This window comes from Lethenteron reissneri, chromosome 27 (assembly GCF_015708825.2).
Source record: "Lethenteron reissneri isolate LAM-NWPU_2019-01 chromosome 27, ASM1570882v1, whole genome shotgun sequence".
Classification (NCBI taxonomy): Eukaryota; Metazoa; Chordata; class Hyperoartia; order Petromyzontiformes; family Petromyzontidae; genus Lethenteron; species Lethenteron reissneri.
In genome coordinates, this window is record NC_083805.1 from 7,659,190 (window position 1) to 7,675,455 (window position 16,266).

Below are 16,266 nucleotides of genomic sequence, written 5' to 3' on the forward strand. Positions count from 1 at the left end.
GCCTCTACTGGATGAAGGCCTCTTCCATGTTGCCACCAATCATCATGGTTTTGCAGTGCCACAACCCATCATACTTAAATAATCAGACAACAAACCCAGTCACCAATGACTGCACGTTAAATTTGGTTCTGCATTTAATTTGGCTAAATTCGATCTTTGGGAATTAATACATCGCTTTGAGCGTCACGAAGAGCGTGCGAGAAGTGCTGCCTTCTGCTGTGTGTGAACTAGAGCTCTCTTGATGGGATCTCAGAGGTAGCTCTGTGACAACCACTTCCGTGGGCCATGTTCTAACACGAAAGGTTGCAGTGCTCTGCAAGAGATACGAAAGTATACTTCGTCTTGTGACGTGACAAAAAATCTAATCAAATAGCCCGGCTCCGGTGTGTCACCCGTGTTGCTTGTCAGCAGTAACGGCAGCAGAGCATGGGCCCCCGTGCGTGTCGCGTCGCACCTCATGCTGCAGGTGCTGCAGCTCCTCGTTGAGGAAGCTGTTGACCTTCAGCAGCTGTTGCACCTTGGCCTCAGACGCTGCCAGGGCATTCTTGACATCCAGAAATTCCCGGATGGCGACGGGGCCATCCGTGTCGTTCGGAAATGCGGCATTCTGCTTGGGGATGCGAGAGAGGAAGGGTGGGGTGGGGGTAAGGACAGAGGAGTAGGAATGGTCGGGGTGTGGCATTCGCACAGCCGGAGCCACTCAGATTATCGATAAGCCATGGAAACGCCACAATAGTGTTGCTGTTGAGTCCGACTAATGTGTTAAAAGCTCGGCACAATGCAATACAATCGCGTGCTAAAAAGGTTAATCTTTGCCCTATCGCAAACAATCAAAGTGCTCACCACAATGCTTGCCTGAACATGTATTTCAAGGGTCAAATGTAATTTCAACAGCTACTTTGGCGGTGATGTAGATGCAGGGTTTGAAAATTCGTTGCTTTAGGTGACTGCGACATTTCTGTCATGCTCATTGCGAGGAATAAGACATTGGACAACCTTGTTAATATTCATTTAGATTGCATTCAGCTAAGGTTACGAATTTTAAATGTTACTTCACAAACAAATGTCACTGTGACATTTACATTACATTGCCACTGTGAATAACTTTAAAAGCTTGTGTGAATAAAGTTTGAAGAGTTAAAGCGAGAGTAGAGTTAAGCGCCTTGGACTAGGGCACTATATATATAAATCTTAATAAGATAATCATTATATTCCATGCTTTACATTGTCACAAATTCAGATGACAAAAAGTGGCAAACATCTACAGTATCCAGGTAGACGAGCACTTACAAATATAGATGAAATTCCAGGAATTTTCAATTGGCAAATTGATGAACTCACGAACACAAAGTTAGTCAACGTTTTTCTTTACCATACTTCGCCATGCTAGTCACAGCAGGTTGGTGAAGGGGGGAGGGGGTAGGTTGACATGACTGATCCTGATATCACTTGTCACAGTTGTGAGTCACGGCCAGGTATCTAACTCGGGTAGCTGGGTTTAAAGTGCACTGTGCCAAACCACTACACCACCGCAGGACCAAAATATATCCTACTGTAATATTACATGGGAAAGTAATGTACGGTCCAATGATCGACCGAGTTATTTATATCAAGAAAATTGCAATTGCCTCATCAATCCAGCATACGGTGCCCTTTCATAGTCACTCTAATGCCAAGTAGAAAGTGACATTAATTTTACGTCTTGTTTTTCATTGTTTGAAAATGTCAGTAAGCACGGCTTTTTTTCTGTATCGTCATTGGCCAGATCATGTGACCTAATCCAAAAATAAATTAAGAGACAAAATATCGGCTGCGAAAGTGTGTATGTCATCATTTAAATATGTCATTACCTTGTCCTTAGGTAGGTGGGCTCAATAAATAAATAAATAAATGTAAATGTGTCTGTGGATCGAGCAATTGAATATTAATTGCTGCCATTGCTGTACATATTGTTAAATATTATGAATGAGTGTTAAAACGCAAGCTTCTTAATGCATAAAAAGACAGCTTTAAATAAACGAATCTAATTCTGTATTTACATGTAGACGTGTCTGTGAAACTGCTGTCTCTGCGACGATGGGTAAAGGGTAGTTTTAAGTTGACCTATACATCAACGGAAAACAACTGAGCTCTGAAAACTACCAAAGTAAACAAATCACGTGTTCATTTATAGTCACCTGACAAACCCTCGACATTGAGTACACACACACACACAATTTTGATGTCCTGGATCACAGCACCGATGAAATATTTACCAGAGATTGATTCAAACACGCTCCAGTCTGCCCGGTTCAGGCAGGGACACAGAACAACATATTTACAAACAAGGCCCCTTTGCAACTCGATCTGCTTTGGTACGAGTCGCACGGGCATTGACACGGCACACCGGCTAGCCGAGGCAGCGGTGCAGCCATCAAGCGTGCAGGCGGCGCTAATGCACTGGAGCGCGAGCCGGTCGGAGGAGGACAAAGCAGCTGACCACGAGGTGGGGGAAGTTGGAAACAGGGGACTGCCATTTGATTCCCATGCACCGGAGCACACTGCCAAGCAGACGACGCCAGCTGCCCGCGGTGGTGGGCAGGTTCATGGCCAAGGAAGCCGTCTGTGAGCTGCGGTGGCGGACGAGCGGTGCACCACCTTGCTGCGGCCGCCCCTGCCGTGGGGGCCCTGCTCCGAGTCGGGCTCCTCGTCCGAGGCGACGCTGTCGTAGTCGGGCTGGTCGTCCGCGGGACGAGCGTTCTCGTTCCGGTTCGTCAGGTGAACGTCTGCTGGCATGGGAAGCGGGGTTCAAGGTCAACCCGAAAAAGAAATGGCCGCTTCCGCAATAAGTTTACCTCAAGAGCTCGACGTGACGACCACTGCAGCCCTGACACTCTTCTTTGATGATGTCCATCCTGACCCAGTGGTGGAAACTACAAACACCTCTTGTAGCAGCCAGTTTCTCCTCAAGCAAGCCACCGCGGACTTTCCACAAAGCGGTACTCATGTTATTGACCTTAAAATGGTTTTGTTAATAACCAATACAGATTTGAACCCACAACATTACGATTGTGGATAAGTTAGTCACTTGACCGGATCCAATGACCAATGGTGCTTAAGTTCTTAAACACAGTGTCTCCATTGTTAATTACTATTCACTGTACCAAAGAGCCACAGCACACTGCTTTGCCTGGCTCCCCATACGCTGCTGCGCTTGGGAGCATATTAAAGGGGTTCTTGCCAATCTGTGTGTGCACACAGAGGGGGGGATACCTTTGGGCCCTAGAGCAGTCACGGCTTGTTGCCTTCTCTTGGCATCGCTCAGGATGTCGATGATGAGCGTCGCAAACTCGCGAGCGTTGAAGCGCGCCAGCTTCTGCCGGCCCTGGAGAACAAGGATCAAGAGGTGCCGTGCGAGAGCAGAGTGAGAAAAACGCTACGACTACCGCTGCGTTTGACCGGCAAACAGTTGTAGCGCCCCTACAAGCCCGATTGGTCAGCACCAGCAGCCATCAGCAGCAGCCATCAGCAGCAGCAACCCGTGCCTCCAGAGCAGAGGCACCTGTCTCCATCTCGACGTGGGGTTAGTTGGCCATACTTCACCAGGCTGGTCAGTGCGGGTTGGTGAAGACGGTGAGCATGAACGTGGCGGTATAGTACAGTAGAATGGAGTTTGCGGCACTGCCTATTGCTGGCCACAACGGAGCCCCGCAGCAGCCTATAACACCTGTTGTACACATAGTGGTCGCCCATCTAAGCTCTATCCAGAGTCATCCCTCCCGTAGACTCCGAGGGCCTGACGAGATCGGGCGCTTTCCGGGTGATTTGGCCATAGGCTTACAAGCTTTTTTAATTGTCATTACTCCGCCGTGTATTTTCCGCCGGCCGACACCCTTGCCCCGTAAAGCACGGCTTGCCTGGTTTCGTGTTGATGAGTACTCCGAGTTGACGGGCAGGAACGGCACCACGGTGCGCTCGCTCAGCAGCATGCTGTGGTTCTGCGTTGCAAGCCACACTGCAAGGCACCGCGCGTGCACACACACGTCCTATGAGCTCGGGTGACCGCGAAAAAAGGGGTAAAGAGGGCGGCCCTGCAATTATTGGCTCGTGCCACCGCTGGCTGAAGGGCCTCCTCCTGGAGTGGCCCCCCCTCGAGGGTATTTTGGCCTACTCACTCATGCTGGTTAGACATGCTGAAAGAGGTGTGAGTTTCCCACAATTTACCCCATAGTGGGGGGCAGGGGGGGAGTTAATAAACTTTCAGATTGTTTCAACAACCGTCAACATCTCGATACCATGTGCGTCATCCACATCCGGCTGGCGCCTGATGAAGCGAGTTGTAATTACTGGCGAAATGTCGTACTCAGATTGTAAATGTGGCTTGGCTCTCCAACATACCGGTGTGCTGTACTCGTGACGAATTGGCCACGTTCTGTTTACGTGACAAACCTTACTAATTGGCTGTGTCGGGTGGTGGCGGGTTTAACGACACATTTATATATTTACGCAATCTAACCCAAAAAAACCTGTATTATGGGTCATCAACATCATGACGAACATGTGGAAGATTATAGGAATTAAACTAATATGATAAAATCTTCATGCTATCAAGCATGTATGTGTGTACAGAGAGCTTTACTGACCTAGCTCAAACTGCAATCTTATGATGATGGTAAATGGAGAAAGCTCTAACAGACATTCTTTACAAAGTGCACAGGTTTCTTTAAAATTTACATTTGGAAAAAAATTGATGGGACATGAAAATAAAAGATTGTACGGGCACCGCCAGGGGCGTAGGGGAAGGGTCAACTTGTGTGGGTGTTTATGAGGGAGAGATTTCATGACAATCACAATGCCCTGAAAATTACAGGGTGGGTCCACTTCAAAGAACAGCTTCCTAAACCATTCCAAGTCTTTGATTCGAAATTATTAATTATAAAATAACTCACACATTTTTGCACTTGCTCCTAATTTAGTGCAGTCGGCAAAATGCAAGCGTAGCTGTGTTTCTCTATTTTTTCTAAGCCAATGTGAAGAAGGTCCACAGCCCAAAATTTTCACATCTGACATATATTTCTGTTATTTATTTGGTTTAAGCTTTGAAAATGCCATATTTTGGTTTAACACATCAGCTAAGCAGGCAATTAGTCAATGAAGCTGGTTGTAATCATCAGCAAAACATCGTACTGGAATTGTAAATGTTGTGGGTTAACTCTCCAATACACTAATTGGCACATTTTGCTCATGTGACAAACCTTACTAATTGACTGTGTCGGGTGGTGGCGTGTTTAACACCACATTTATCTTTACACACCTCTGATTAGCACGATTGGCCACACACGGTGCAAAAGAAGCTCAACATACATACATTATTGACACCAAATTGTACTGTGAAGGATTTATTATTCATCATATACAGTTAGAGAAATCGGGTCAGATCAGACGCGCGTGCATGTGCGCTCGCACACGAATATGCAAAGGACGGTTTGAGAAGTGTCACAGTCGTATAAAGCACGGCCGTAGCCATACAACTAAAGCCGTGCCTACATCACGTGAACATAAATCTAAGCCCTTGCACTCTCCCGCGGCTGGCACGTCCAGGTCAGCTGAGAGTACGTTCAGCTTCACAGACTAAATTAAATAACTGTTTCAAATGGGCTCTGTGCATGGGGGTTGGGGGCATTTTCCATGCCAACCTTGCCCATAATGAGCGTTCCTTGGGGGCAATCCATCAGACCGACTCAACTCAATAACGAGACGCAACAGGGTTTTTATCTAGATTGGCTTAACCTGAAATGGCTGCTGCGAGGTGGGTGTACAGTGAAAGTGAGACTAAGGGCAGCCAAGATTAGAGGCAGGACTCAAAGTCTCCCCATTTTCTGGACTGCAGAATAATTCCTCATGAGTAAAATGTTAAAGTGCGGCCCTGTAATTCCTTGCTCATGCCACTGTTGGCATTCGGAACCTCCACTGCAGACAGCTAGTGAGAGCCACGCAATAGGGTAGTTTGGTCTAATAATAATAGGTTTTTTACCCGTTTTTCTGGCAACAAAACTGACACCTTTTTTCAAGGAATCATGTTTGCATTAACCACAATACCTGCGGTCAGAATGCAAAAAAACCACAACTCTGAAAATGTATGCATTGTTCTTGAAATTGATTGGTCCACACCAGAGACAGCTTTTCTTAGAGCCCAGTCTCACATGGTGTTGGATCAGATGACGCCAAAAGGTGCACAACTCAAAGACAACGCACTATCAGAATATGAGGGCTCGGGGTAAGCATTTTTTTTTCATTCTGACCGCAGGTATTGTGGTTAATGCAAATATGATTACTTGAAAAAAGGTGTCAGTTTTGTTGCCAGAAAAAAGGGTACAAAACCTATTATTATATTTTGCTACTGGCAAAAGAGGCCTCATGATAGAGTTTGGCCTACTCTTCCCAGCTGGAGAGAAGTCTTGGAAGTGGAGGTACTCGAACTTTTCCCCACCACATGTGGACTTGCCAATTGGCGACCTGTAGTCCTGCCCATTTATACTGTTGGGTGGACAGAGGTAGTGGGGATTTAAAAAAAAAATGTCTCAATGTTTAAACTGCTGCACCGGGAGATCGATCTGGTGACCTTAGGATCGCAAGCCCAGTGTGATAATCATTACACCACAGCAGCTTCCGCACACGAGTCTAGGAGCTCCATGAGTAGCACGTCAGCAGTTCCACTGCTGGATTTACACTGGTCAACAAAAAAAAAAACATTATTTTCTGGTCTGGCCCTTTGCAGCTGTTTTAGACTAATTTCAGGGTGCCGATTCCAAATCTGATCTCAGATTTTGCTCTATCACATCTCATTTTTATGCTATCGGCATACCCCATTTTGATTGGCCGTGCCGGGTGGTGGAGGGTTACGACACATTTATAAATAATGCGATCTAAACCCTAAAACGTTGATTATGAATAATATTGGTCGCGAAAGCCTACATGTTAAACATACCCCATTTTCATTGATTTTACCCAAAATTAACTCTGTCACTTATGATTGCAAGTTGTTGCGAGTCAGTGACTGCTTTAGTGTTAAAATATGGTGCTGTATTTTTAGGATAGTGTGTTTATAATATCATTTTATGTAGATATCCACATTTATTTAATATTTTTCTTCTGCAGTTTTTATTGAAAATGCAATATTTGATATCTCAAAAACCTGATGTGATAGACAAAAACTGATGCCAGATTTGGAATCAGCACCCCAAAATTACCTTAAAACCGTTGGAATACCTTATGCCAGAAAAAGTGTGTTGACCAGTGTTATTTTTCCGCCTGAGGACGGCCACTTGTGTTGCGATCGAACCGCCGTGATTGAATATTAATTTATTTATTTTTCTACCCACGTGACTTTAACGAAAGAACCAAAGAGTATGGATTCCTGCAGTCACGAAAGCTTCAAATCAAGATTATCAAGTCATCTTTGCAAATGATATGATACTTCATATTCCTGCTTCATCTGTCAATGAAGCAGGAACAAAATCACAGCTTGATCTCAACAATATGCAACGGATCTTATAAACGTAGGCAAGGTGACCTTTTGTCTTTTGGGAGCCCAAATCTGTTTTGAAACTGGACCCCTTGTGTAAACAGTTCCACCATCGAAAATATCGCCTATGACAAATTTCTAGATATATGGCTTGATTCTCAATTAAATATTAAAACATATACATAAAAAAAATGTAAAAATAAGGGTAATTTCACAGATATTCTAGTTCCGATGGATAACGGAATCCGATCAAATAAGTTTATTGGTACCGAGGCTCTCACAAGGCCATACGGGAAGGAGTGTGGCACAGTTTGGCGCCAGCTATCATAGATTTCGATTTAAAGCTTTCGTGACTGCAGGGATTCATCTTCTTGGTTCTTTGTTTTATTATGTTTTATTTTTATTATTTTATTACTTCCCTTCTACGTGACTTTACCGAAAGAACCAAGAAGGAGCTATCATAGAGTGCAGTCGTGTCGCTATGGTTGTCTGCGGTTAGTACAATGTCTTTAAAAACAGCTGCACTGTCTCGTTAAATAAAATTAATGCTAACCACTTGTGCGTTCAGGACCCACCCTGCTACTTAATAGACCAAGTTTTTTTGGCAATGATTATAACGTGGTAAATAAATAAATACATTCAAATTAAAGCCTCAAATATAGCCTGGATCTGGTTTTACAATCGGATTTTTTTATTTTTTTTAAAGTTAAACACTCCATCCACACTCTCTATAATAAGACTGGCTGCCTACTGCTGGTCTGAGTGTCTCTTATGCGTTTACTAACAAGTCACAACTACGTCTGTCTGGTTTATTAACTGTACCATAAAACCCTTGCATTTCAAGAGATGCTATTAAGCTCTCACATTATGTTTTTAAAATTCTGTAATTTGTCAAAGCTGAGTCTCATATTATTACAGTATTAATAAATTGAATTAACTTTTCACTCTGAAGTTCAAATAGCAATAATTGTTTTTATTTAATAAAAAATAACACGAGCTCCCTCATAGCCAAACTCGCAACATAAGCACACTTCTCAGGGTAATAAAAACCTAAGAGCAATTTATAATCAAGAATGATTTGTTCCATACATTTATAGCCCTGAAAGGCTTTTTATGGGGCGATGTATCCTTTGCCTGAATGCGAATGTAAATAAAATATAAATTAAAAAAAAAGCCTCCAAGTCCACCAAAAATAACAAATTGTTCACAGCATAGTTTTCTCCCGGTGCTTTAAATCTTGAGGGTAACTATATTTACAAGCGAGTAAGCTACAATTAACCGTAATAAGAATAAAAATACTCTTTGGTTAATTCGGTAAAGTCACGTAGGTATAAAAAGAATAGATCACGACGTTTTGATCGCAAAGCAAGCAATCGTCATCAGGTGGGACAACCGCAGCAAGGAAGACCTGCTGAAGTCGGCTCTTGCTGTGGTTGTCCCACCTGATGGCGATTGCTTGCGTTGCGATCAAAACGTCGTGATCTATGATTTTTCTACCTACGTGACTTTACCGAAAGAACCAAAGAGTATGGATTCCTGCAGTCACGAAAGCTTCAAATCAAGAATAAAAATGCCTTGATTTAACATTTGCGCTGCAGAAAAACCGAGAAAAATCTATTAATGCAGCTTTCAGGAAACTTGAGGGAGGCATGCTGAGAAACCATAACAATGCGAGTGTTCATTTTCAAACATCCACTCCTATTTTGCAGTGAAGAAACGTGTGTGCGCATTCACCGTGAAACACAATTAGAAATGCGTGAACTTATTACACCGAGAACCGTCATCGTCCGAGTAGGCAACACAAACCTGCGTCCGTTTCCCTTCGATCCACCTCGTCGTACACATCCATTGCCAGCTCCTCAAAAAGGTGATTATTCAGCTGTTGGAAAAAACACATGAAAAGCATAAAGTGCACGCAACCGTGCGCAAAAACATTCTCTTGCAGCGATCATGAGTTTACTGCGGAGGGCTTCAGAGAACACTTACAGCCTGAAGCTTTTTCTTTGCAGCTTTTGCCAACTCGGAGAGATCCAGGCTGAGCGTAAACAAACAGAACAAAGTCAAAAATCACAAACCAGTCAAAACCATCACGATACACTGCAAACTTTAATGTGCAAATAGTCCTGTCAATGCTGAGAGACATGTTTATGACTTGTTGGGTTTTTATGGCAAATTGTTCCTGCTCTGTCATTTCCCTTATTTAATTTCAAATGCGCTATCAGCTGCACGTTGTGAAGTAAAGTTGTGACCGTTAAGACCTCTTGCAGATCACATAATGGTCTGCAGAAAGAAGGAGATAATGCGAAACAGCTGAGCTCCCTTCAAGTAAGAGCTCGTTTATCCGCACTAGAGGACAATGAACATTCCCATGTGCCCGATTAATGAGCAGAGCTCATTATGTGTCAGTCAAAACCAATATTTTTTTTATCTTTATAACCAAATGTAATGTTATTTTTTTTATTGCACAGTCTTTGGTGACTTGGATGATACTTGAGGGACCTGGGCCGGAATCGAACAAGAAATCTCAGCAGTGCTGGCTCAGTGATCTGACCTTTCAGCCATCCCGTCACCCATAAATTACTGGAGTTTCATTAAGCACAAAGAAAAGTCAATCACTGACATTGTAAGTTAAACGTATTTCTAAAAACGAAGATTTTAAACATCTCAGATATTTTCCTGTATCATCAGCAGCTGAACATTAAATGCCAATGATAAATATCCTTTTTTTTATATGTTATCCAAAAGCAAGCAACATATTGGCATTGCATTATAATATAAAGTATTTTAAATCAGATAGAATATACACGATAAATGTGTTTACGGCAACACAATATTTTCAGTCGCTATGCTATAATAAAATGGTGTATATCAATCAAGTCTTTCATTCTTGTCTAGATACCTGTAAGACATGATAATACTGAATATTTGATCACAGTGAGATGGCTTTTAAATTAAAAAGATACTTACTTTGGTGTCCTTCTGTTGCAAAAGATTGTAATATATTTATTTTAAATACGACCGCAGCAAAATTCCAACAGTGAATTCTACACACACAATTGCATTTAACAATGGTCTAAGGTGAACACTATTTAGAATGATAGAGGGATGCTTACACCTATGAGTATAACATTAATTTACAATTCAATGTAAGGCACATTCTTTGCACCTTTATAACACTGGTCAACAAAAAAAAATCTGCCCTGGACTAATGCAGCTTGTTTTTAGACTAATTTCAGGGTGCTGATTCCAAATCTGATCTCAGATTTGCTCTATCACATCTCATTTTTATGCTATCGGCATACCCCATTTTCATTGATTTTACCCGAAATTAACTCTGTCACTTATGATTGCAAGTTGTTGCGAGTCAGTGACTGCTTTAGTGTTAAAATATGGTGCTATATTTTTAGGATAGTGTGTTTATAATATCATTGTATTTAGATATCCACATTTATTTAATATTTTCCTTCTGCAGTTTTTATTGAAAATGCAATATTTGATATCTCAAAAATGTGATAGACAAAAACTGATGCCAGATTTGGAATCAGCACCCCAAAATTACCTTAAACCCGTTGGAATACCTTATGCCAGAAAAAAGTGTGTTGACCAGTGTAATTATAGTAGTCTACTCAATAATGTACAAGCATAGCGGAGAGGACGAATGCAACACCAGTTTCGACGCGTGGATTTCCTTCGAAAAAATGCCACCTGGTTACTTTGCTATGTGGCTTCAAAGGGTTAACAACACTTAGATCTTTTTTTGGCAACAAGTGCAAATTGTTTCCCAGCGTTGGTACACGACACTGCAGGAATTTCGGAACAAATGCACGCGAGGTGCTCTGAGTGGCTGTCATGAAAAACCGAAGTGCATTAAGAGGTGTTTAATAGATTGCAGTCCCTTACCTGTCAGCCATCTGTGGGATGATGAAGTGCTGGCCACTCCTGTGGTCTGTGTCAACACATTAACAAGCACACGCAAGAGTCAAAGTCACCTGTCGTACAAGCCACATGCATTTTCAGACAAACTATTACAACTTTCATAAAGCTAGGGAGGCATATGCTTTGCAGGTGCCTTTCAACACTGTCGCGGCTATTCAAATCCATGCAGAGGCTCAGGTACTGCAAAGGAATTGACAATAATAATGTATGCTCATAATGCGTTCCGCATTTGAACCAATCGGCACAACAATGATGTATAATCAACATTCACTGCACAGCATGAATGCAAATGTGAAGGTCGCATCGCCTCCATTGTATCAAACCGATCGCAGTCATAACTTCCTTTTGGAGCATGAATTAAAAATAAATAAGATGAAAATATACTTCAAGTCAAAATATGCACTTCAAAAGGCTTATTTTTAGAACTCCAAACAAAGGGATTTTGTCCTTTTGATGATTATATGATCATCATCATCAGAAATGGTCAATCCACTGCTCGATGGAGGTCTCCTCAAGCTGCCGCTAGCCTCGTGTAATGTACACAAAACTTAACTTTTTCAAAAAGGGAGGCAATCACAAAAAAACTGCGTACATTGCCTTCCCCCAGTAAAATGTACGTCTGTCAGTGCTGTTACCAACTCACCGGGACGCCTTCCACAAAGGTAGAAGGCCAGGCGATCCGTCAGCTCATACTGACACTCCAACAGCCTCTCAGCCAGCTCGTGATACCCTGCGAGCCTGTCGGGAGCGAAGGAGCAACGTTTGCGCCGCATTATAAAATCGTGAATCTAGAGCGAGATTTCGTTTGATAACAATCATAGTAATTTGACTTTGTAACGCATACAGTGTTCGCTCGCTCTCGAAGAGAGAACGACTCAAGAGGCACGAAGAACCGCAGACAAGCGGGAAGGAAGCCACGCGGTGAGCCGGTGCCAACAATTGGCCAAGCTCTGCGGTCCTCTACATATATTAGGGTGTTATGAGAAAATGTATGAGGAAACCGGTGCACCCGGTGAAAACCCACGCTTGCGAAGAGGTAAAAAAAACTTTATATCCCACACAGGCAGAAGAGGTGGAGTCCACATTTTTGGCGTACTAAAATCTCCTCGGCATCCATGGGAATGGAGTTTCACAACATCTGTGTGTGTGATCTTCCAACCCTTGCTGCCTCCACAGCGCTGGATTACAGGCATGCGCCACCAACGCCCACATCTGTCACTTTGCCAAGCTTGATATTGTTTCGCGATCTATCGGATGAATCTGGCGACTTCTGACACCGTACGGTGTTAGAACGACACGTCGGAAGACACTGTTCAGGACACGATGCAATACTGCACGTGTGTGCAAGTAAAGCTGCCTTTGCTTTTGTGTGTATAGATGTTGAACTTCTTTCGCACTGTAGTCAACCGTGCTAATAAGCTTGTACTGTAGTGAAATGCCACTAAAATCTGTCACAGGTATGTATGTATTTCTCTTTATGGTACAACGTCATACATCCAACTCACTGGGGATTGAGGCAGGTGTGTGTTATCGCACACCATGGATCAATTCTCATGCAGCACCACGAACCTCCTTCGTGAAATTTGCTAGGAAACTGGCTAAACGGGATCATTCATATGAAGTGTTGTTGAAGACGCGTGGACAACGGGGTAAGGCACACGTATTTATTTACACAAAGGGCTTACAGTACTAGAGGGATGTATCGGCCCCCTCACCCGTACAACTGGGAATTCACCCCTAGCTAGCCTTCCTAGCTGAGTCCTCCGCTAACGGGCTAGGGGAGGCTGTCTGGCCCGACACTGGTTAGTCGGGCTACGGTACCCGGAATCCCAGAGGTCTGACTCTGGTTCCGGGACCACGCCACTGGCTCCAGCCTGCACTGCCCTTACAAGGGCGGCGTCCCAGGGGGAGTCCAGGGCCTATCTGGCTGGTCTTCTCTCTTCTCTTAACTACTCTAAGACTGAGCCCCGAGCTCTCTGGCTCAACCCTTTTTATACCCCGTTAGAGGATCGAAACCCCCCTCACGCCGTCCAGTACGGACGTCGTTGCGGGCACCACCCCGTGTGCTCACGGAGACCCCGCCCACTGTGTCTGTTTTCCATTAGCCCCTATGTAAACAGCCCTACACAAACAGACCCTCTGTAACAGCCCTACATCACCCCCCCCTGTACAGCTCGCAGCCGTCCCGGCTGCAACAACTTTCAATAAAGGTTATTTAACCCCTGGATCCCCGCGTGTGCCTTAAAAAAAACGTTTTTAACGCTAACTTGAAGGAACCAACAGTAACAACAACAACAACGACAATGACAACAACAAAACCCTCAACCCTGAAAGGGAACAATCCGACGCACCCCCCCCCGAATAAATACGGATACCGTAAGAACGAGCTATATACAATTTGTAGCGAAGCCACAATGCACACAACAGCAGGTGAGCCCAACGTACGTGAATGCAATGGGCAGGGAACACCCCCCCCCCCACACAACACACAATGAACACAACATATATATACAAATCTTGCGGTTCCTCAACAGTCTGCGCATTTTTGCGCGTGTCCTTGCGGTTTCACAACAGTTTGCGCATTTTTGCGCGTGTCCTTGCGGCGGGCCCCTCACACGGGGAAACCCCGGGTGGCGGACCGTCAGGTGGCAATCGTCCGTCCGGGAGCGGGGCCTCCTCTGATGCCTCGTGACTGTTGGTATCCCCAGAAGGGGTGGTCGGGCGTGAGCCCGTCAGTCTCGATGCACCTGGAGGTGGCACGGCCGGCAAGGCATTAGGTGAGCGCGGTGGGGACGGACCTAGTGAGTCGGTCGACCCCCCACACGTCTGGCCACGCATGTGTGAAGTGGGTTTGTGTGCCGCGACGAAAGGTTTCAACCGAGAGGGGTGCACGAACCATCGCCGCTTCCCCCAACGAATGCGCACGCACTGTGGTCGCAGGACCTCGACCACTTCCACAGGCCCCCGCCACGGCCGCGCCAGCTTTGGGGAGGTAGCCAGGGGTACTTGGGGACAGTGCAACCATGCCCTGTCCCCCGGTTTCCACTGTATGACATGCGCTCGACCCAACCTGAGGCGCTCGTTCGCCTTTTGACGGAGGTCCGAGTTTAACCTCGCAGCATCCCGCGCCTCTGTTAACTTAGCCAAATTAAATTTGACGTGGTCAGCCAATTTTGTTTTTCCTTGCTGGTCGGGGATCTGCAGCTGGGCGCGAACAGGCGGGTCGGGTTCGCGACCGTACATAAGGTAAAAGGGGGAAAACCCCGTAGCTGCATGGGGTGCCATCCGATATGCCGCCAAGACCCCCTGAATATGCAGGTCCCAATCAGTCTGGGAATCTGAGACCTGCTGTGCCATCATTGACGAAATGGTGCGATGCAGGCGCTCGACCATTCCGTCAGTCTGTGGGTGATACGGGGAGGTCCGAATTTTCTTTGTGCCTAAGAGGTCACAGACTTGTTTAAGTAATTTGCTGGAAAAATTTTTACCCTGGTCGGTCAGCAGCCGTTCCGGGGCACCTTTGTCCAGGACGTATCCCTGAACAAAGGCGTCCACGATGGCTGCTGCCGACTGGTTGGCAAGGGGCCAGGCCATGGGCCAGCGCGTAAAATACTCGACACCTGTCAGCAAATACTTATTGCCCCTGGGGGTGGCGGGAAATGGGCCCAAGATGTCCAGTGCGACCAGCTCATTTATTCTGGACACCTTGATCGATTGTAAAGGCGGGTTAGACTCCCGCGCCGGCGGTTTCCGCTGCGCACACCGCGGGCATGAACTCAGAAGATCCCCCACATCCTTTGTCATACCAGGCCAAAAAAAATCTAGCTGTATTAGTGCAAGGGTCTTTAGAGTCCCCAGATGTAACAGGCGCTCATGCGCGGCCCACACCACTTTGCCTCGCAACTCCGAAGGGACGACCAGCCGATGTCGCTGTGATTTTGCGTCCCAGTGCATGAGCAGACCCTGTACCATTTCCCATGCACCCGAATCACCTTTCACCCGGCCAGCACCCCCGACGCGACGACGCCACCCGAGGAGGGAGGTGTCCTCCATTTGGAGGCGCCCCCACTCAGTGACGGGCAACCCCAACAGGGAATCCCTTCCCTGTTGTTCGATAGAATTATCAGCCAGTGGCTCGTCATCGTCGGTGGCTGCCAGGATCGGGACCGATGCGTCCCCTGAAGGTCTGCAACGTCCCGACCCCAGGAGGCATGCACATTCCGAGGCGGTTGGCATGCGTGACAGAGCGTCCGCGTTGGTATGGCGAACGCCCTTACGGTAAGTGGTCTCAAAATCAAAATCCTGGAAAACCTCCAACCATCGAGACAACTGTCCCGATGGTTGTTGAACCCGCAGGGCATACTGTAGTGCCGCATGATCTGTGCGGACGGTGAAATGCCGACCGTACAGATATGGGCGGTACTGTTGGATGAAAAAAACAATTGCCAACAGTTCTCTACGGGTAACACAATATCTCTGCTCCGCAGGAGACAACACCCGACTACCGTATGCGACCACCCGTTCAACGCCATCAACCACCTGGGAAAGCACACCCCCAATACCCGTGTTGCTCGCATCGGTGTCGAGCAAAAAAGGTTTCGAAAAATCAGGGTAGATCAAGGGAGGGGCTTTCACCAGGGCGTCCCGAAGGGAGCGGAACGCAGCCTCCTCCTCTTGACCCCAGTGGAAACGAACCCCTTTAGATGTTAGAGCGTGCAGGGGTTTTGCAATTGTTGCAAAATCAGCAACAAACCGTCGATAATACGACGCGAACCCAATAAAACTCCTGACCTCTCCCACTGTGGTGGGAGTCGGCCAGGAGCTGA

The 16,266-nt window shown here is 45.7% G+C and overlaps 1 protein-coding gene across 12 annotated transcripts in view; it reads right to left on the bottom strand.

The window, feature by feature from the left end:
- LOC133348480 (ARF GTPase-activating protein GIT2-like) overlaps positions 1–16,266 on the bottom strand; it is an 86,606-nt gene that overhangs the window by 12,882 nt on the left and 57,458 nt on the right. For 3 of the 12 annotated variants that reach the window (XM_061561316.1, XM_061561309.1, XM_061561315.1), the window contains 9 exons: positions 12,084–12,178; positions 11,405–11,450; positions 10,472–10,483; positions 9,491–9,539; positions 9,311–9,383; positions 3,897–3,994; positions 3,253–3,364; positions 2,638–2,768; positions 455–610 (listed from right to left, as the gene is read on the bottom strand). In XM_061561316.1, the coding sequence (XP_061417300.1) occupies positions 455–610; positions 2,638–2,768; positions 3,253–3,364; positions 3,897–3,994; positions 9,311–9,383; positions 9,491–9,539; positions 10,472–10,483; positions 11,405–11,450; positions 12,084–12,178 (772 nt within the window). The remainder of the gene's footprint in view (positions 1–454; positions 611–2,637; positions 2,769–3,252; positions 3,365–3,896; positions 3,995–9,310; positions 9,384–9,490; positions 9,540–10,471; positions 10,484–11,404; positions 11,451–12,083; positions 12,179–16,266) is intronic. The other 9 variants (XM_061561318.1, XM_061561312.1, XM_061561319.1 and 6 more) reach the window with 5 other exon arrangements.